Below are 21,991 nucleotides of genomic sequence, written 5' to 3'. Positions count from 1 at the left end.
TCACACAGGATGTCCATTCTTCCTCTATTGAACAAATTGATGGTAACATTACGATTCAGTAAACACAATTAAGCAAGTGCTTAACTTCAAGATCTTTAAATCAATGGGATTTAACCATCTGCTTAAGTTTTTGCTGAATAAAGATGGTTTGCTGAATTGGACCCCTTGAAAGCTATAATACACAGATACTATAAACAAAATGTATGATTATTTATGAACTGCTATGGGACACATTCTGATATTCTTACTCAAACTGAATATCACCTTACTCCATAAGTAATACCACTGGCTTCAGTGGGATTGCTTGCAGAGTATGGTGTTACTCAGTGTGTGTAAGAGTATCAGAATCTGGCCCTCAATTACTGACAACAAATATGAACAGCTGGACTTTTAAAAAACAAACATAAATCTTGAGCTCTGTTCAGGCACACACACAAAGTTAGTTTTTTTTCCTTTTTTTGTACAAGATTATTAAAATATAGGTCGATTTAATCATAGATTTTGATTTCAGTTTCCTTCTTTAGAAGCAGTCAAACTTTGGTCTTCCTTTTAACTTTTTTTTTTGGCACTAACTGGGATAATCTTGAGTGAGAGAGAGTGTGTGTGTGTGTGAGAGAGAGAGAGACCAAAAGTAAGTTTGACAGAAAAAAAAAATAGTGAAATTTAAGAACTTCAAATTGGAGCAGAAGACAGTGTTTAAATTCCCTCTGAATTTGTAAATGATGTTTATCTGTATTTCCTTAATATTCTGTCAGCAACTCTAATACAAATATACTTTATCTTAAAGAAAAACAAATTATTTTAATGGTCATTTCCTTATGGAACACTGTCAAGATAAAAATAATATATTTAAAGCAGTTCTTTACCATGGTTAGTCAGATTATTAAAATTAAAATTTTTTAAAAAAATCTAATTCACTTTTAACTGTGCGGTGTGATTACAATATGCACTTCACTCAGCTTGGAAAATGAAACCTTTCGTTAGTTTCAATTTCCGACTCTTAAGTAATAGCACAATGGGTTGGTTTTCCAAAACTGGAGGGAAACATTTAAATCCAAAAATCCCAACACATTAATATTGAAAAAATATGGAAACATTTATTTTCATACTAGGCCAAGGCCTCAATCCTGAACAGATTTACACACGTGTTCAACATTATGCCCTCTGAATAGTCCTATTGATTTTCAGTGGGACTGCTCACAATGAGTAAAGTTAGACTCATAGACTTTGGTCAGAAGGGACCATCATGATTAGGGCCCTACCAAATTCACGGCCATGAAAAACACATCACGGACCTTGAAATCTGGTCTCCCATCGCGAAATCTGGTCTTTTGTGTGCTTTAACCCTATAGTGTACAGATTTCACAGGGGAGACCAGCATTTCTCAAGTTGGGGGTCCTGACCCAAAAGGGAGTTGCAGGAGGGTCACAAGGTTGTTTTAGGGGAGTTGCAGTATTGCCAGCCTTACTTCTGCTCCGTCTTCTGAGCGGGGTGGCTGGAGAGCAGTGGCTGTTGGCCAGGCGCCCAGCTCTGAAAGCAGCGCTCCGCCAGCAGCACTGCAGAAGTAAGGGAGGCCATACGATGCCACCCTTACTTCTGTGCTGCTGCCTTCAGAGCTGGGCGGTCAGAGAGTGGAGGCTGCTGACTGAGGGCCCAGCTTTGCAAGCAGCAGAGCAGAAGTAAGGGTGGCAATACCATACCAGGCCATCCTTACTTCTGCACTGCTGCTGGCGGCAGCTCTGCCTTTCGAGCTGGGCTCCCAGACAGCAGCCACTGCTCTCCAGCTGCCCAGCTTTGAAGGCAGCACCGCTGAAGTAAGGGTAGCAGTACTGCAACCCCCTCTACAATAACCTTGCAAACCCCCCTGCCCTACCGCCCCCCCACATTTCCTTTTTGGGTCAGGACCCCTACAATTACAACACCCTGAAATTTTAGATTCAAATAGCTGAAATCATGAAATTTATGATTTTAAGAATCCTCTGAATGTAAAATTGACAAAAATGGACTCTGAATTTGGTAGGGCCCTAACCATGATCATCTAGTTTGACCTCCTGCACATTGCAGGCCACTGTACCTCATCCACCAACTCCTGTAAATAGACCCATAACCTGTGGCTTTTACTGAAGTTCTCAAATCATGATCTGAAGACTTCAAGTTACAGAGAATCCACCATTTACACTAGTTTAAGCCTGCAAGTGACCTGTGCCCAATGCTGCAGCGGAAGGCAACCCCCCCCCCCGGGGTCTGCCAATCTGAGCAGGGGGAAATTCCTTCACCCCAAATATGGTGATCAGTTGTACCCTGAACATGTCGGCAAGGCCCACCAGCCAGACACCTGGGAAAAAATTCTCTGTAGTAACTCAGAGCCTTCCACATCTTGTGTCCCATCACTGGCCATTGGGGATTTTTGCTACTAGCAGTCACAGCTTTGCTACATACCATTGCAGGCAGTTTCATTAGACCATCCCCTCCATAAACTTGTCAAGCTCAGTCTTGAAGATCGTTAGGTTTTTTGCCCCCACTACTCCCCTTGGGAGGCTGTTCCAGAACTTAATTCCTCTGATGGTTCGAAACCTTTATCTAATTTTGAACCTAAATTTATTGATGGCCAGTTTATATCCATTTGTTCTTGTGTCCGTATTGGCACTTGAATAATTCCCCTCCCTCCCAGGTATTTATAGAGAGAAAACATATCTCTCCTCAGCCTTCGCTTGGCTAGGCTAAACAAGCCAAACTCTTTGAGTCTCCTCTCATAAGGTAGGTTTTCCAGTCCTCTGATCATCCTAGTAGCCCTTCTCTGCACCTGTTCCAGTTTGAGTTAATCTTTCTTAAACATGGGAGACCAGAGTTGTACACAGTATTCCAGATGAGATCTCACTAGTGGTCTGTATAATTGTACTAACACTTCCCTGTCTTCACTGGAAATACCTCACTTGATGCATCCCTCGACTGCATTAGCTTTCTTCATGGCTGCAGCCCATTGGTGGTTCATAGTCAACATGTGTTCAATCAATATACCCAGGTCCTTCTCCTCTGTTGTTTCCAATAGACATGTCCCCAGCTTATACCAAAAATTCTTGTTGCTAGTCCCTAAGTGCATGACCTTGCACTTTGCACTATTAAATTTCATTCCATTTCTATTACTCCAGTTTTCAATGTCATCCAGATCTTCTTGTATGATATTCTGGTCCTCCTCCATATTGGCAATACCGTCCAACTTTATGTCATCTGAAAATTTTATTAGCACTCTCTCTCTTTTTGTGCCAAGGTCATTAATAAAAATGTTAAATAAATGGGTCCCAAGACTGATCCCTGAAGAACACCACTAGTAACTTCTCTCCAGCCTGACCGTTCATCTTTCAGTACGACCCGTTGTAGTCTCTCCTTTAACCAGTTCCTTATCCATCTTTCAATTCTCATATAAATCCCATCTTTTCCAATTTAACTAATAATTTCCCATGTGGAACCGTATCAAATGCCTTCCTAAAATGCAGGTAGATTAGATCCACTGCGTTTCCTTTGTCTAAAAAATTGGTTAACTTCTCAAAGAAAAAGATCAGGTTGGTCTGGCACAATCTACCTTTTGTAAAACCATGTTGTATTTTATCCTAATTATTGTTGACTGCTATGTCCTTAACTACTTTCTCTTTCAAAACTTGTTCTAAGACCTTGCATACAATTGAGGTCAAACTAACAGGCCTGTAGATTCCCAGATCACTTTTTTCCCCTTTCTTAAAAATGGGTACTATATTAGCAATTCTCCAGAATCTGAGTTTACAGATTCATTAAAGTTAAGCATGTGTGTAAGTCTTTGCAGGATTGGAGCTTAAATCTTGAACTCCTTACTCAGTTTCCACTAAACTCTTCCTTGATTTCAGTGGGCCTCAAGTAAAAAGTCTAAGAATTTGTCTATTAAGTTGTATAAACTATCAAAAACCATCTCCCCCAGCCCCACCAAACCTAAGCGTTGGGTCTAAAATGACTTGACAGTGTCCCTTTAAAATAAGAACAACTTATTCTGTATTCGGTATGTTGAATTTAATGTCTCTTTTAAACTGTTTTCCAGAAAGCGTTTAGAATATTACAGTACTTTACTTGTTCCTCCCTCAACAAAATGGATTGTGTTGTGGCCATTTCTCACCTTCCTGCTCTCTTTTTATCTTCTTCTTCTGTATGATGGATCCTTGATGGGGAAGATAAACTGCGGTTTCTACTAATCAAAGGGCTTTTAATAGTCAAGCGCTGCATGTATTTCTTCTCAGCAGCAACACTGCTGGCCACCTCCAATCCCTTGATATAAACGCCAGTGTATCCATGGCGGTGCAACTCGCTGTAGCTGCTCTCGCGCTGAGTAAACTCAAAGCTTTGAGTTTTCTTCATGATTTTCTTTAGTGGATGTTTTCTGTGGCGGGTAGTTGGTGACTGGACTGGCTCAGAATAGCAGGAGGCTGATCCTGAAGTGGAAACATTGTCCATATCTTCTGAGATTGGGCTAGTTTTTTGAAGCCCACCCAAGAGAGGAGTAAATGTCTGTGGCAGAGATGCATTAAACGGCACATATACATCCATATTTTGATTGGTGTTCTCCTGGTCTAAAAAAGGTTGTACTCCTGATGGCAGGCTTGTATGCTGAGGTTTATGCAATGGCTTAACATTATCCCAAATGTTATTATCAGTGCTAGAAGAAAGTCGAGAAAGGGACTGACTTGGTTGTCTAGCACCTTCAGTATCAAACTCACAGTTAACTTTTGCATCAGCTTCCTGGGGAACTCTGCGAGAAGTTTCTTTGTTGGAACCTTTGAGAGCTTCAGAAAGGACCTCTTCTAAATGGTGCCTTGTTTGCTGACATTTTAGCCATAAAATATTCCATTGTTTTAGTTCCTTTTTGCTAGCCAGACCCAATACCATCTCATTCACTTTTTGAAAGTTTTCTGCAGAAACTTTTGTAGCTTCTTGGTGGTAGCTCTGCAAACTCTGAATCACTGATGGAGAGTATTTGTTCTCCACAGTAAGATGTTCAAGATATTCATTGCAGTGTAACATCCACCCACGTGCCTAGATTAAAAGTGAAAAATACCATTAAATAATAAGACCGTGTACTCATAGAACACCTTCTGTTTTAGAATCTCAAAGCAATTTACAAATATCAGGGTGAAAGTCAATCTTGTGCAGAGGACCAGCGAAAGGCCTGTGCAATATTTAAGTCCCATTTAAGTGCTCATAATAGATCTTAACATGATATACGTGCTGAATAGGCATCGTGCTGTCCCTTTACACAGGGCTGAATTTTGCTTCTTATTGTATGTCTACACAGCAATGTAAGCCCAGGCTTGAGCCTGGGCTCAAGCCTAAACCCCCTTGTGTCCACACACCAATTGTGTTAAGCTATGGCTTGAACCCAGGATTGGAGGGTCCAAGCCCGTGTTAAGCTGGGACCTGGGGTCCAAGCCTATTGCTTTCCTGTGTGCATGTGGCTCTGGCTTGACTCGGGTCCCAGAGGTTCTCTGGATGTATCCCAAAGTTCCATGAGACAATTTCCTTAGTCCCCTCTATGCCAACAATCTGTGGTGCAGTCCCAGGGAGGGCGGGGGAATGGGGATGTGGGTGGGGAAGGAGCAATGGCCAGAGAATGGAGCTGGGACTAAGCAGCTGCCCTGCCGGGAGTGGGAGTGGCAGAGCTCCTGACTCAGCACAGCCAGGGGAGGGATGATCCCCAACACCTCAGCAGCTCCACCTCCCTGCAGGGCAGCTATTTGGTCCCTCTCCACTCTCTGGCCCTTGCTTCCAGCCCTTCTCCTCCCCCCCCCCCATCCTTCCTAGGGTTGTGAGTTACAGAGGTGCCCAGGCAGCATGGGAGCCAGCCCCAAACTTCCCCACCGCCTCCCGGGATCCCATATCCCGACCCCGTGAGGTGTGGTGGGGGCAGGGATAAGGGATATGGGATCCTGGGAGGCGGTGGGGAAGTTTGGGGCTGGCTCCCATGGCTCCCACACTGCACCATGAGCCCTGGGGATGCACTTCACTGCTCTGCAGCTGGCAGCAGCCAGGCTGGGGTGCATGTATGTGTGTTTTCACTGATACCTTCATTTTGTGTCAAACTTCAAAATAGACAAAACTAACTAAAAAAACAATCAAACAAAAATCCTGTTGCTGAACATCCCACTTTAAAAATTAAGAATTGCAAAAAGTTTCATTGAAATAGTTTGACAACCCTGAACGTTGATGTGCTAATTATCCTCAGAACAGGTGCACACAGGCATTTTCCTGCCAATGTGACTCAGCCCAGCGTTGGAGAGCCCAATTCTCAGATTAGATGGTAGTTCAGTATAAAGCCTTCTCAAACTGCCGTCATTCTACTGAGACAGCCACCAAAGGAGCTAATTGTGCAGTTTATGTATTTGTGCTCCTCATGGGCAAATGAGTCCCATCAACAGCACCACCGCAGTTAGGAAACAGGGTGGGCAGTAGAGTTTTCCCACAGTGCAACACATGTGTAGGGCTAGGTCAGTGGCTCTCAACCTTTCCAAAATACTGTACCCCTTTCAGGAGTCTGATTTGTCTGGGGTACCCCAAGTTTTACCTCACTTAAAAACTACTTGTTTACAAAATCAGACATAAAAATACAAAAGTGTCACAGCACACTGTTACTGAAAAATTACTGACTTTCTCATTTTTATCCTAGAATTATAAATCAATTGGAATATAAATATTGTACTTGCATTTCAGTGTATTCAGTATATAAAGCAGTATAAACAAGTCATTGTCTGAATGAAATTTTAGTTTGTACCGACTTCACTAGTGCTTTTTATGTAGACTGTTGTAAAACGAGGCAAATATCTAGATGAGTTGACGTACCCCAGGGAGACCTCTGTGTACCCCCAGGGGTACACATACCCCTGGTTGAGAACCATGGGCTAGAACATCAACACTATGGCGGGGCTGGGGGGAGGGACGGACACCAGGCACTCTGGAATAGCATTACTTTGACAAGGGTCTGTGCATTGCAATGTGTACTCCAGAGCCCTAGGTTTGAACACAGGTCAGAAAATCCTTAATGTAGGGTTAAAACGCAGTGCAGGGTTCCCTGACATGGGTCAGGTGACTCGAGTCTCACTAAACCTAGGCTTAAATTGCTGGGTAGACATACCCTTAGTGAATTAAGCCTCAACATCCATGAAGTAGGGAATTATTATTCCCATTTCATAAGGTTTGGTGAATTGCCCCAGGTCACATAGGAAACTCTGTGAAGTAGCTGGGAACCAAACCCAGAATGCCTGACTGCCAATCTTGTATCTCACCTCAAGACTACTTTTTCCTGTCAAGGAATTTTGTTCTACAGGATTCAACCCTGCGGCCTCTTGTACACACAATGTAAGTCCTGATCCAGTAAAGTACTTAAGTGCAGGTACCTTTCAGCACGAGTACTTCCACTGAAATCAGTGGGTCTACCCATGTGTTAAAGTATGTGCGTAAGTGCTTTGCTGGATCAGAGCCTAGATTACTAAATTAATGACCCACAAGTTAACAAGTACTGTTATACTACTGGCAGTTGTTAACCAACTTATTTTAAAAAATTCTAAACCAGACAAAATATCATCTTTTAGGTTGTTCCTGGGAGCCAAAGAGTTCTTGTGACATAAAAGTGGTGTTTATAATGAATCTCAATGAAGCAATTTTTCTAAGATATAGAAGCTATACAGAAAAGGTTTTCAACGCCAAATTTGAAATCCAACAGAAACTAGCCTTGTTTAATTTAATCTGCATGGATATTCTGTGCTACCTACTCACTAGAACTTTCAGAATCACAAGAAGGGGGGAAAAAACCAAAACCCTTAGGACCGGATTCTCCATTTGGGTACGCTGATGTTAATCAAGAGTATCTCCAGTGAAATCAAAGAACTGCACCAATGTAAAACAGATGTAAGTGAGAGGAGAATCAGGACCTGAGTAACAGTCATTTTCCTAGGGCCTGATTTTTGGGGGTCACCCAACAACCACTTGCAAAGACTTGAGTGTGGTTCTGTACTGCTCCCTTCAAAGGTATGGGGCTAGGCCCGATTATGTCCTCAAAGAGGATCCTGAATTTGCAGAGGCAGTGGACCTCCCCTCTGAAGAAACTGGAAGAAAGAACTGGCCTGTCTTCAAAGAAACCAGAGGTGAGTATCCTTGCTCTGAGAAGACAAGACCAGTATTGGGTGAGGGTCCTCCATAGTGTGGAGACTTCAGATAAGCAGCCACATTTTTGGATGGTGGCCCAGATTGAATTCTGACCCTTTTGAGGTTGTCCATCACCAGATTAACTATTTTGAAGCTGATTTACCTTGTGCTTGTATAATTATTTTTCCAGTGGAGATCACAATCTTCTTGAACTCTAAGCGCCACTGGGCAGAGATCTTGTGTTCGTACAGTGCCTAGAACACTGGGGCACTAATCCTGATGGATGTCTCTGGGTGTTACGGTTATACAGATAAATAATGTCTTACTGTGTGCTTTCACCTGTAGCTTTGCTGTAGTAAGGATGGCTTGCTCTGTGGTTTTATACATAGCATACATATGAAAAAGCTTGGGTTTATATGTTTTTCATTTGATTCCCTTTACATTATAGAAGCAGAGAAACGATTATTTAAAAGGGTAAAGGTGCTTATTATGTCATTTGGCGCTTCATAATTGTGCAGAGGAAAATTCTGGCCCGTCGGGTATGTAAGTTCTTGGATTGCACATTAAGAGCAGTGTATGACTATCTGTGTATAGGGCAGATTTAAAAAGGTTTTGCCTACACATTCAAAAGAGAAAGAAGAGATCCAGGCTGTGGTCCATGTAGGAAAATCTGTCTCACTCTGGTGCTGCTGTTTCTGGCTGGGTTTATAATTTTATAATACTTTTTTTTTTTTTTTTTTTAAAACAGCTCTTAATTGCCAGTCTTGTGATTGCATGTGCAGTGCACAGGACATTAGATTCATTGAGATTCTGGGATCTGGGGAGGGAACAGCCAGCTTAGCGGCTGTTCTGTAGTTGCAGCATAGGCATAGTCTGACTTCTATATAGGGTTGGGGCCTCCAGTTGGGCCAATGGGGCTGCGCACTGGTGGGAGAAGGGGCGGCAAATTATGTGCCTGCTTGAGGCTTGCAGTTTAGGCACGGCAATGCCCCTCCTAACTCCCCCAAACTGCACTCATGGGTTGCAGCTACACATGTAATATCCTGCCTAAACTCTGCCTGTTCTTTTGACCCTTGGTGCTTCTGTGCATTTCTGAATGACGCTGATCTCTCTGCCCTCTGTCTGGTCATTATTCCAATATATACACCACACTTAATGCAAAGCAGAAAAATAACAGACATCCAGATAGTGGGGGGGAAAAACTGCCATTCTCAGTTGTTTATTTGGACAGCTGAGGTACTCTGGGGAATAGCAAATGCCAATACACTCTCGCTCAGGCACTTGAATGACCAATACAGCTCTGGCTTTATGTGCTGACACTAACTTGTGCTGGCTTTAGATACTGTTGTCCTAGGAGGGCTGCAGGAGGGGATCCCTGCTCCTAAAGACGTTATTGTGGGGGTGTTAGTGGGTGCAACAGAGCATGTCATTTTAAGTTGCCAAACGACAAATTACTTCAGAAAACATTTGAAGTTCATCACTGCTCTGGTGAACTTTGAGGGGTCAACACAGTCCTTCGGATGTTTGCCAGATTCTGACAAGCCATTTTGACATGCCTCAAATTTGATCCTGTGGGCTATACCTCACCAGGGTCTTTCAAACAGGCCTCACTGGAAATCTCGTGGACAAACTACTCTTTAGCTAGGACATGGCAAAACAAACAAACAAAAAAAAAAGCACTAGAAGAAGAAGAAGAACTGGGATGATTTAGTTGGGATTGGTCCTGCTCTGGGCAGGGGGTTGGACTAGATGGCCTCCAGAGGTCCCTTCCAACTCTGTTATTCTATGATTCTATGATTCTAAGTGTCAGCACTGATACGTCAAAGAAATCTTGCTAGCAGGTGCAGTGTATGGGAAAGTGCATCAGTACCTCCCAGCACCCTGGGAGACTCACTAGCACCTCCAGTACCTTGGAGTGGAGGAGAAGGGGCTCATATAACACACATTTTATGGAATACTGTTGCACAAATATTTAAACTACTGTAAATCTGTATTGAACCTGAAATGTTTTTCTTACCGTCTCGTAAAACTCATACAAGTGAATCAGCTTCTCCAGCTCACTCTTCCTTTTCTCTGTCTGAGTGCTGACATTACTCAAATAACTCCTGAAGGCCTGAACTTTTTCTTCCAAGTTCAGTGAGCAGTTCTTTTGTATCAGCTGCAGCCCTTTCTCACAATATTGCTGTTGAATACAAAATGAAACAACTACATTAGTACATTGCTTCTTCTGCTGTCCAAATTCTTGTTCAGCATTGTCATTTACTCCATACAATATCAACAAATCTTGTTATAGGCCAATTGTAAAGTGAACAAAGGTCAAAAGTGAATAATCACTCTTTTTTTCATACTGTTCTGCTAATATAAAGTTACTGTTGGCCTTTTTTTAATCTAAATTTCTTTTGGGAAGCATCCAGAAAGAATATAATGATATGATGGAGCAAAAACTACAGTCAATTAAGCTTGAATATTTGAAAAGAATTATTACATGTTCAGAGGAGTCCTGGTTATGTTGCACTTAATATCATCATGAGAACTTTTGTTTTGCAAGTAACAGCTCTCCTGTATCCTTCTTGATGTAATTTCTTTATATGAAATAGTTACAAGCTGAACTTTTCTCTTTACCAGGCTCTAGGAGGTTGCTGTGCCTGTGTACTACTGTTCCTCACGGATGTACTGTGATGGCAGATCTGCACACATTAGGGTGACCAGACGTCCTGATAAAATCGGGACTATCCCGATATTTAGCTGTTTGTCCCGCCATTTGTCCCAATATTTTGCTTCAGCAGCTCTCCGGCTTTATTTATTTATTGATTGCTTGGGGCGGCAAAAGTTTTCTAGGCTATTGCCAATGCAACTAAAATAACAAAAGCAAAAACAAGTGTTCCTTAGTACAATACTTACCATCACTTTGTCACTGAAAACTCTGAATTCTTCTTGCTGCTTCTTCACACTTTCCAGAGAAAGCAGCTCTTGATCTAAGGGGCCAAGATATCTCTCGCTTTCATTTTCAAACCAGAGTTTTATCTATAGAGGATACAAGATTTGTTTTTTTTTTAAAATTAAAGAGTAAACTATATTTAACACAGAAATTAAGCAACTTTATCAAAGCAAATTAAACTCTTGTGAACATACACCAAATAAATCTTTTAAATTCTTTATTTCAAAACTATGAAAAAAATATCTCTCTCCTTATATACAATTTATCTAGAAAGCTATTTTATATACTGCATATAGTAACAGACACTTTAGTCAAACATATATTAGTTTGCACCATATGTTAGGCCTCACCTTGTACTCCTTACACAGGCAAAACTCCCATTGAACTCAGTGAGAAATTTGCTTGTGTAGAGACTGCAGGGCAAGATCATTAGTGATTAATGAATAAAAATATAATTAGAACAGCTCACTGAATACAAAGAGCCGAAAGGTCTGTGCTAATTTTTAAAAATATTTATTAAAATATTTACATTTTCTTTACTCAGAATTTATTACAGATGTTTCCCTGACTTGGAAAGTTTACCCTTGTGACAGATATGCACAGATTCCTGCAATAACTTTGGGAGACCTTACTGAATTAAATTTAAATAGCTTTACCGTCCAATGTATAAATGCAAAGTTTATGTATTATTGTGGGATTGTACATAACTATTCTAGTGGGGAGACATGGCCAGTGTAAAATCTGAGAAGTGCTATTAGCTTCAAAGAACTATTTTAAACAAAGTACCAGACCAAAAAAAAAAAAAAACTTTCAGGACCCACAAAGTGAAGTGGGTTTCCCAGGAGATATCTGGGAGGAGTGGAATGCAAATCTAAGGACACAACCTTTTGAATCTATGCCTTGAGGAGAGAACCACTGCCTGGCTGATTACCTATTCAAGGTCTCTGCAGATCACAGACCCAGGCTGTAGAAAGGAAAGACTAACCTATGCATATGGGTTCTTGTTCTGAGCAAAAGCTGTTATGAACTTGTGACTAAAGAAAACCCCCATGCTGGGGTTTCAAGGACTGAATCCTACCAGAGCCCTTGTTAGAATGGGGGGAGGATCTCTGGCTTATGCGCAGGCACGCAAGTTCTTTTATTGTTTTAATGTGTTTTCTGTGTAGTGCTTTCAACTTAAGAATAAATGTGCTTGCTTAGAAAGGGCTGTGTTGTAACCTGCAACTGTGGGCAATTATAACTGTTCATAACCTCTGAGAAGAAAGCAAAGCAGACTTATTTAGGCAGTCTGACTTGCTAGGGAACTCACCAGTGTAGGTAGGGTCTATGCAGCCTGAAAACCCCAGGTGAGGCGGGAGAGAGAGACACACGTTTCTGCCCAGGAGAGGTGACAGCTGAGGAGCCTGGAGCCAAGAGTGGGTGTCCTTGCTGGACCACAAAGGAATACAGGTGCAGTTGCTCTGAACTGTAACATTATTTGCACTGCATACACACTTAAATGGCCAGCCCAATATGTAGCTTATATTCACAGCTTATTCTAATTAATTTGGCCCCATGAATGGAAAAATGGAAGGTTAGCCCTATAGCTGGTATAAATTAAATCTCAAAAATAGTACTGACCTGATCACAATCTTCTTCAAATTTTCTTATTTCTTGGAGATTCTCCAGTTGTTGCAGACACTTATTCGATATGAGAACTAGCCTATGGACCTCCTCATCTACTTGATTGTACAAACTTGTTATTGCCTCCATGGCATCTCTATGAGGGGGGAAACGACACATAAATGTCCAGTGCAAACACAATGCCAGAAGAGTCCACTCTATGTTTCAGAAGACGACAATCATCAAAGCTGTTAATTGGCAAAGCAAAGGAGGCTTGGGCCAACAAGCCAACAACTACAGAACGTATTAGTTGTGTGTTTGCTTGTTCAACTCATCAAAGGAAAATGTATCCAACTCAGAACCACAGACACATGGCAGCCAAGATTTTCAAAAGTGACCAGTGATTTGAGGTATCTCAGCTGCTGGGTGCTCAAGTGTGTGTAGCTCAGCAGACTCTCTAAGGCATCCAAAAATAACTAGTCATTTTTGAAAACCTTGGCTGTTGTATATAAATGGAGTTGTTTCAGCCAGCCAGGCTGCACTAACCCAGAGCAGTATATAAAGCCTTGATTTTCAGCAAAGTTTCAAGTCTGCAGGATTACTCATGTGCTTAAAGTTAGGCAAGTGCTTAAACACTTTACAGGTTCAAGACCTTATTACAGTTATAAAATTCTCTGCACTCTGATTACCTAATCTGATCAGATTGGCATAATACCTGCCTATCTTAACTTCTGACTCCCCAGGTATGTGTCTGCCCACCAGCCCCCTTGCTATCTCACGCTGCATGAGGTATTAAATAATTGAATTAGGGAGGGCCCAAATCTCTCCAGACGTAAGTCTGCAACCAGTCTTCCATTATAAGACTGAGTTTCAGCCAGCCTCTACCCCCCCACCAAAAATAGATATCTTGACTTCATGTTCTGAAAATCTGAAGCTTAAATCCCAGTATATGATAAAAGTTTCTCTGAAATTTTCAGTTAAATTGAGAAGCACTTTTTCAGATGGAGATTAAAATTACTTCATTTTGAAATTTTTGGAAAATTTAATGTTTATTACTCTGTTTTGCCATAGGTCGATCACTTCATAGGAACAAATGCTACATACAGCCCTAGGCGATTTAGATGTAAATCCCATTTCATTCACTGGGAACTGTGTATGTATAAATGAGAGCAGTATCTGGCACAAAACATCTATATTTGCTATTCTCCTTAGGAGGGAACATGAAATCTGTTAAGGTGTTACACATATCTTCCCCTTGTTACATTTCCTCTCTCTTTGAGATGACTACAATGGCGCCGCATTCTGGTCTACAAGGGTGTGAATTGTAGAGTGCTCTAACATGCCGCACTCTAACTGCCCCAGGCAGACCCTGCTGGGATGAACTAAAAGGTACCTTAGTTTGCGTTAACATAGTTCTCAATGAGTGGTCTCCTCTCAGGCACACCCTCATGGCCTTGGGGAAGTCCTGCAAATGGCTCCTTGTCTCAGTTTTCCTCATGGCTCCCCAGTAACTCAATACAAGTTCATCTTCCAGTCCAGTGGTTCTCAATCAGGGGTACACATACCCCCAGGGGTATGCAGAGGTCTTCCAAGGGGTACTCAACTCATCTAGATCAATGTTTCTCAACCTGGGGGTTGTGACCCCAAAGGGGGGTTGTGGGACGGGTTTGGGGTCGCAAGTGAAGAGCCGGCATTAGGGGTGGCCACAGTGGGACCTGTGAAGCTCTTACATGCTTCAGCCCTTGGGGGGCAGGGCTCGGGTTTCAGACAAAGCTCACAAGAGAAAAACAAGCTCAAGTATCACACTGAAATGTAAGTACAACATTTATATTTCAATCAATTTATTTTTTAATTATATGGTAAAAATGAGAATGTAAGCAATTTTTCAATACCAGTATGCTGTGACACTTTTGTATTTTTATGTTTGATTTTGTAAGCAAGTAGTTTTTAAGTGAGGTGAAAAACTTGGGGTACCCCAGACAAATCAGACTCCTGAAAGGGAAACAGTAACCTGGAAAGGTTGAGAGCCACTGCTCCATCATAATTTATTAACAAAAACATAGTGCAAAACTCCATAACCAGTAGTCCCAAAACATAGTCTACATCCCCCAGTGCATGGAGCCTTTAAAACCCGGCTTGGTTCTCACCATCCTAGTGTCTTCCACTACACCTGGACTCTTTGGGTATGACTACACAGCAAAGAAAAACCAGCGACTGGTCCGTGCCAGCTGACTCAGGCTTGAGGGGCTAGGCCTGTGAAGCTGTTTCACTGCTTTGTGGACTTCCAGACTTGGGCTGGAGCCCGAGTTTGGGACCCAGCCACCCCGCAGAGTCCTAGAGCCCCAGCTGCAGCCTGAGCCCAGACATCTACAGAGCAATGTAACAGCCCCGCAGCCCGAGCCCTGTGAGGCCAAGTTGGCTGGCAGGGCCAGCAGCAGGTGTCTAGTTGCTGTGTAGACATACCCCGAGTCAGTCGTCCTCTGTCAGAAGAGCCACCCCAGCCCTTCCTTCTGGGGCACAACCCTGCTCTTCGCAGTAGGAACTCCCAAACGCTTCTCAGCTGGGAGTGTCCTCATGTCTCCTCTAGGGCCCAGCTCTCTGGCAAGGAGACATCAGGGACTAAGTCGCTCCGCTGTTCCCCCTTCCTTCAGCCCTTGGCTCTAGCTCTCTGGTTTAGAGCCAACAGCATCGCCCTCTGCGGCTGCTCCTCTTGCTGTCAGTTCTTTCCAGCCCCTAGGCTCTGGGTAGGGGATGCCAGCCACAAACCCCTCTGGCTGCTCTCCCAGGAACCACCTTCTCTCTCCGGGGGCTTCCATCTCCTACCCCTCTTGTCTGATTGACTCAGTCTGCTCTGGCTCTTGACTGACCTTTTATGACCCCAAATGCTGCCCTGCATGCTGAACTGGCCCAACTGGGAGCACCTGGATGGGAATAGGAGAGCCAAGCCCAGATTCATATGATGGGCCAGCGACCCTGTTACAGTGCTCCTACAGGACTTCATCGCTGCCAGCTAGGTGCCTTCTAGTTCACACCAGCAGGGTCTACATGGGCAGTTTAATCAAGCATGTTGTGCTCTCTACAATTCACCCTGCTCTCCCCCACCGCCCCCACACACACTGGACTGCAGCACCATGTAGACAAGCCCTTTCTCTCCCTTTTCCCTTCTCTGATTAACATGGGTCTCTGATGCAGCACTTATTGCAAAGCAAGCACCTACCGGTAGTCTTCTGTATTGCAGAATTCCTCTTTCCTGAGTCTTGCAAGGATTGTCCCACCCTCTAGCCTTAATGTTACCAGCAAGGCATCTTCCAAAACAAGTTTCATCATTGTCTTGTGTTTGTCAATTAAGTCACTGACTTCCTATACAGGAGAAACACAATCTCATTTTACCAGACACCTAGCCAGTGTATCGGTACCATAGCGTGGCTTTTATAAAACAAATCCATGGGCACATTGGTCAGGGAAGTAACAGAACCCTGTTAATGCCTGGTTCCCACCTGTAATTTTTGCCTTACATTTCCCAGTGTTGCTTCTACTGGTGGAGCTGAACCAGCTTTAGCAATAATTTTTGGCCAAAACATTATGGAAACTGAACTACTCTCTCATTCACTACACTTGGTCCCTCAGGTTGATTCAGGCACTCTGGCAAGGCAGTGTGGGGAAGCCTGTAGTATTACTGACTAAACTGTGCTTCTTTTGTAGACAGAGGAATTCAATTTCCAGGGCTAGTAAACTGGCACCTTTAACAGAAAATTATTTAAAAAACCATAATTAGAGATGGGTCAAAACTGAAACCTTGAATCCAAACTCCTTTAAAATTAAAGGGATGCAAATTTGAATGACTATACCCGAACCCATCCCTATAGTTTTGTGTTGCATTAAAAAAAACCCAAAGGGTCTATTTTCTAGGGTTTGTTTTTCAGGTGTGGCAGAAACCTTATGAGAAGGGCTCATCTTGCAAGATGTCTACAATCTTGGTTTCAAATTTTGTGAGAACAGCTCATGGGACATTGGTGCTTTCAGATCTAAACCTTGACACTCTATTCTGACCTCGTAACTGAATGCTGGTCTAAACCTGATGCAGACAGGATCCAAATATCTCCTCCTCAGCTTCTCTCTAATAACCACCATAATATATTACTGAGCTACCTCAGGCTTCCAGTTTTTTGAATTCAAGGCATAGCATTTGTGACATCAGCTAATACTTACCTGCACTGTACTTAGGGTTCTGTTGGAGTGCAGCGAACAGACTGAGTTCTGTAGAAAGACAATGGCCTCTTTGCAGTTTGTAATAAAGGGTTCCAGTTTCTGCAGCAATAAAACACAATGACAGGTAAAAACACTCAAAAAGACAGTCTCAGGAAATAGCTTTGGCTTCTTAAACTTGAAGTGTCCTAGATGGTCACAAAGAGTTATTTGTATGTTAATTACAATAAGGGCTTGTCTACACGTGGTTTTTGTACTGCTTTAACTATATCAGTTTGAAACCAGTATAGTTAAGTGGTACAATCCCCTTAGTGTGGGTGCAGTTATACCAGTATAACTATTCCTGAATGGGAAGTGGAATAAAGGGAATACGCCAGACTAATAAGGGGAATAAGCTACAAAGATAAAAGGCACTTTTATACCAGTGCATTCATTTAGTGCATTCACACTAAAGGTGGTATAGATCTATTTCAGTAAAAAAAAATTACTCCCTTAACTGAAATAGTTAAATGGGCATAAAAATTGTGTTTAGACCTTCGACACAGATTTGTTTTTTTAACATCAAAATAGGCATAGCCTTAAATAAGGTCATTGCTTTCCAAGTCAGTATTTGGAATGTGTGGTTATATACAGTCTCTATAGATCCCAGATCTTCATCTGGCATAGCTCCATTGACTTCACTGCCAGAGGACAAAGTACTGCACATGAAGAAAACTTCAGGGCCTGTTACTGACTTTAACAGAGCTAAGCTGATTGACACCAGTTGAGGACCTGGCCATAGTGATTCAGATACGTGTTAGAAAGTGAGTTTGGCAATTCTAACATAATCCAGAGTGGAAATCTGTCTGAATCCTGCAACCACGACATAGCTGAATAGAGGCCAAGGACTGAGCAAGGACTGACTTAGCCGGGGATTAACAGAATACAGCGGCAGAGCTATGTGGTGAAGTTTCAACACCACCTACATACAGCGTACAAGACTCTAACTAGCACAATTTGTTTCTTATTTTTATGAGGAATAAAAGTTACTAAATTCCATCATGAACATTCTAAAAGGGAAAATAAAATCAGAGGCGAACAAGTAATGGGAGCTGCAAGCACTATCTTACCTTTCGGAAACGTATCCAGTCATGGTGGTTATACAGAAAGGCTCCATCAAATTCTGCTGTCAACTGGGTACAGTCAATGTGCTTTTGTAGAGCCTTCAGTGATGTGAGGACTTCATACTGTTAAAGAAAAATTGTGAATGGAGCTGTATTAATGCCATAAATCAAACTACTGGGAAAAACGTACATAGTGCCAGTTGTCAAAATCTTTTACAGAATCTCTTGAGACAGAGGACCAGATCCTCAAGCGGGTATAAATGAGTGCAGATCTAGTGAAGTCAAGAACTGGGTCTCAGATTTTTTTCATGTGTAATACTCTGTCTTCTGGAATGGAAGTCAATGGAGCTATTCAAATTTGCACTAGCTGAGGATCTTGCCCAAAGTAGTACATCTTATTTGTAGAAAATATTTTCTGTTACTATTATATATTTGTTAAAATATATAAGATTGAAGGGAAAAAAATCTCAAGTGACTTCTGTCTCTAACAACCAACTATGCCAATAGAATATTACATATAAAGAAAAAAAGAGACATTGTTAAAAATTCTTTGGGTATCAAGTTTTATTGGGAGAAAATAGTATATTTTAACTCTACATACAAAGTTCAGGAGAACAAGCTTCTGTTCTGATTGATTTGATTTAAATAATAAATTCATTTCTGGTCTTTAACTTCAGCTCCCTTTATTCTCATTTCAAACATCCATCAATTTTGTATTTTTAAAAATATTTTATTTATAAAATTCCTGCATAGGAAACAACAGCAGTAAGTCATTATGTTATTGCAAAGAACACAATCCACACAAACATACTTCTGACTACCCACTTATACAATTCAGCAAACCGGTTTACGCAGTAAGTCTAGCCATAAAAGGGCAAATTCTGCCACCCTTGCATTCCTTACATGACAGGGCTGTTGTGAGGATGAATACACTAATAACTGTGATGTGCTCAGATATCATGGTGATGGCGGCCACATAAGTACCGAAAATCAGATCTGCATTGAGAAGCACGTTAGAGATAGATATAGATTTCAGTGGCACTACTCACACAGTAAGGTGCTACTGAATTGGAGCTACTCAAAGTATAAGGTATTATTCAGTGAGTAATAGTAGAATTTGCCCCTTAAAAACAACAAAGTCACTTTCTTGTAAACAAAATAAAATGTCCTAAAGTCACATTTTGCAAAGTAAACTTTTCATAACAAAATTTTAACTTTACAAAATATCATGCACATTCTTCTTAATGTTACCTGAATTGCAGTATCTTTGTCAGGTCTAAATGCAGATTCCTTCTCAGTCAGTATCAGGACACTATGAATGGAGTGAGGAACTGCACTCTGGAAAGCAAAGCAAAATGAATTTAGAGAAATGCTTTATTATGAACCTCCCAATCCTTTTTCCTTTTTGCCGTTTTTTAAAATTCAGCTTGATTGGTTAAAATGAGCATCATAAGACAAGAGATATCTTTAAATCGTTACTTTTAAATAATGTATTTTTCCTATAATAAATGTAGTTATGGGGTCAAATTCGGTTCTTTTTGTTGCAGGAGCACATTGTTTTATTCTTCAATAAAATTAACTTGGATTACTCTACAACTGCAATTATGTTTTCTTAGTGACTAACCTATGATGTATGTGTCCTTGCTTTACACTACGTTATTCCCATAAGGCATTAAAAGCTTTAGGTGAAAAATGCGAACAGCACAAAACAAGGACACAGTAGCCTGCAATGATCATGGCCAATCTTGTCTATCGCACATATAACTGTATTTGTGGTTCTCGCATTGGTGCGACCTCACATATGTGTGTTCACCTGTAGTGTTTGCTGAATCCTCATAGGTTGACATCAACATGAGACTTCATCATCATGTTGTAAACTATACACATTCAAATAGTAACTGAAGTTTAAATACTTTAACTAATACAGGATGACATTCATATTTCTTGCTTCATGCAGTATTGCTTTGATGGTGTTTTCTCTCTTACAAAAGTGGCTGTCGGAGAGGGTATTAGGTCTCAAAAGACACTGCATGGGTATTTTTTTTTAAATCCATCAGTTAGGCATTTAGGGATTTATCCAACGCCTACTGAAGTCAATCAGTGTTTCCTCTGCTTTCAGTGGGTGCAGGATCAGGGCCTTATTCATCCCAGTGCTGGAGATAAATTTGATGTAGGGCCTTAAGTAGGTATTAGATCACTATTACACCTTCCTTATTCCGCAGCTCTTATTCAAACAGAGGTTTCAGGAGGCAGAGCACATGAGTTCGCTGCCTGCCTACCATCCATCATTCTTGCCAGTGAATTTTAGGCCATTTGGTGCTTCACATAAAAGCACAAAGCAACTCTTCATATTTTAGCCCTAAATCTTGATTGGAGTGCTTCTGTGTCATCATATCCATTGTGACTCCACAGCTTGCGAAAAAGACTTATTATTTCTGTTACTATGACAGAATGTACTATTGGTGTTACTGGCTTTTTTCATTATTAGTATTCTGTGTTCTAATTTTCTGTTATCTATATCTAATATTCCTTCTCATTTTCCATCTCTGTGTTTAAAGGATACTTCAGAAAACACTGCTTAGCCATACACATCGGATGTGCTCTAATGCAAAGACTGAACATTGGGACGATACAGGCTGAGTGGCAGAGCTAACTCTGATTTCACTTGGGGCTTGATTATAATTTTACAGTCTGCCCAGAATCAGAGGCCTGCCCTAAGACCGAGAACAAACACTGAGAACAATTCCTCTTCCATTCCCCCTTTGCTCTGGGAGAAAAGTAAATTACTTGTCCGGTTTTCCTGGAGCAGCTTATACCTCCCTGTGCTTGGTGCCAGGTCGCTCCACTTACCGGTACCCCCTGTGAGTGCAGGGTCGGGCCCTCCAGCAGTCCTCAGGGGAGTGGGGGCGGGGCTGGGGCAGAGCAGGGGCGGGGGCCATGGGGAAGCGGCAGAGCAGGGGTTGGAGCAACACGCAGCTGTGCAGGGCATCAGGAAATTTGGTGCGGTGTCCTACGCAGCTGCATACTTTTCATATGGGTAGGGATGGCCCTGGTGCCAGGGCTCCTTCCCACCCCCTCTAAAGGCTCTTCATGAGGGTTCCTAGGCAAGTAGTCCCCGTCCTGCCTGCATGACCACAGTCACAACCAGTGCTGGGCTGAGGAGGAAATAAGAGTGAGCTGAAGGCTAAGACAGTATAGCCTTTGATTCTGCAAGTTAAAAAGATGGAACTTATGTTATAAATAGAATGACAAGAATGATAACAAATCCATCAGTCCTCCCTCTGAGCCTTTCTACGGATGATGTATTAAGTCTTTAATCACAGCAGCTGCAAAGCTTGCTGTAATGCAGAGTCCAATGTACGTTTATGGCACATGCTCAAGTGGCCACATTTATATTTGAAGCACATCGGTCACCTTTCCAGATTGGCAAAATTAGTATTTCATCTTTGTTGTTTTTCAAAAGTTCAACAGTGTTTGCTCCTGGCCTGTGGGAAGAGAGTATCTGGAAGCCCACATTTTAGTTAGGTCTCCTGCATGTGCACTTCAAAATGAAAAAAGCCAAACTAATTGCATTTTTTTTTTTTTTGGTGTTAATGGCAACCCATTTTCCGCCCAAGCACACAGACCAAGTTTCAGCCCACTCTAAATTGAAATGGCTAGTCTAAAAACTTAATGGAGCTGACAAAGGAAAAATTGTCAAACTGTTACATTTAATTTCATTATAATAAAACTATATCTACCTAATTCCACATTTTCATTGCTTTCATTTGAGACAAATACCTCGTTAAACACTGTGCCAAAAACAAACTCATTTGGTTCCAGGATTCAATTCATCATCTTGTGACGACACGTTTTTCCTCAGTGCATATCTGCTACATCTCAAACGTGTAATATACTTAAGAAAACACTAAAGCCATCTTAATAAAATAATTACATCAATATGAATTCAGTAGATTTTCTTTTTTTCAATTTGGTTGCAAAGCCG

At 41.7% G+C, this 21,991-nt stretch overlaps 1 protein-coding gene across 3 annotated transcripts in view; it reads right to left on the bottom strand.

Moving 5' to 3' along the window:
* PLEKHG4B (pleckstrin homology and RhoGEF domain containing G4B) overlaps positions 1 to 21,991 on the bottom strand; it is a 133,418-nt gene that overhangs the window by 39,411 nt on the left and 72,016 nt on the right. For all 3 annotated transcript variants that reach the window (XM_084619709.1, XM_084619711.1, XM_084619710.1), the window contains exons 7-14: positions 19,258 to 19,344; positions 18,013 to 18,129; positions 16,907 to 17,005; positions 15,915 to 16,057; positions 12,716 to 12,854; positions 11,059 to 11,181; positions 10,175 to 10,339; positions 4,142 to 5,055 (exon numbers count right to left, since the gene is read on the bottom strand). In XM_084619709.1, the coding sequence (XP_084475835.1) occupies positions 4,142 to 5,055; positions 10,175 to 10,339; positions 11,059 to 11,181; positions 12,716 to 12,854; positions 15,915 to 16,057; positions 16,907 to 17,005; positions 18,013 to 18,129; positions 19,258 to 19,344 (1,787 nt within the window). The remainder of the gene's footprint in view (positions 1 to 4,141; positions 5,056 to 10,174; positions 10,340 to 11,058; positions 11,182 to 12,715; positions 12,855 to 15,914; positions 16,058 to 16,906; positions 17,006 to 18,012; positions 18,130 to 19,257; positions 19,345 to 21,991) is intronic.

Source organism: Lepidochelys olivacea (assembly GCF_965140295.1).
Source record: "Lepidochelys olivacea isolate rLepOli2 genome assembly, chromosome: 2".
NCBI lineage: Eukaryota > Metazoa > Chordata > Testudines > Cheloniidae > Lepidochelys > Lepidochelys olivacea.
This window is presented reverse-complemented; position numbering and strand designations above follow the sequence as displayed.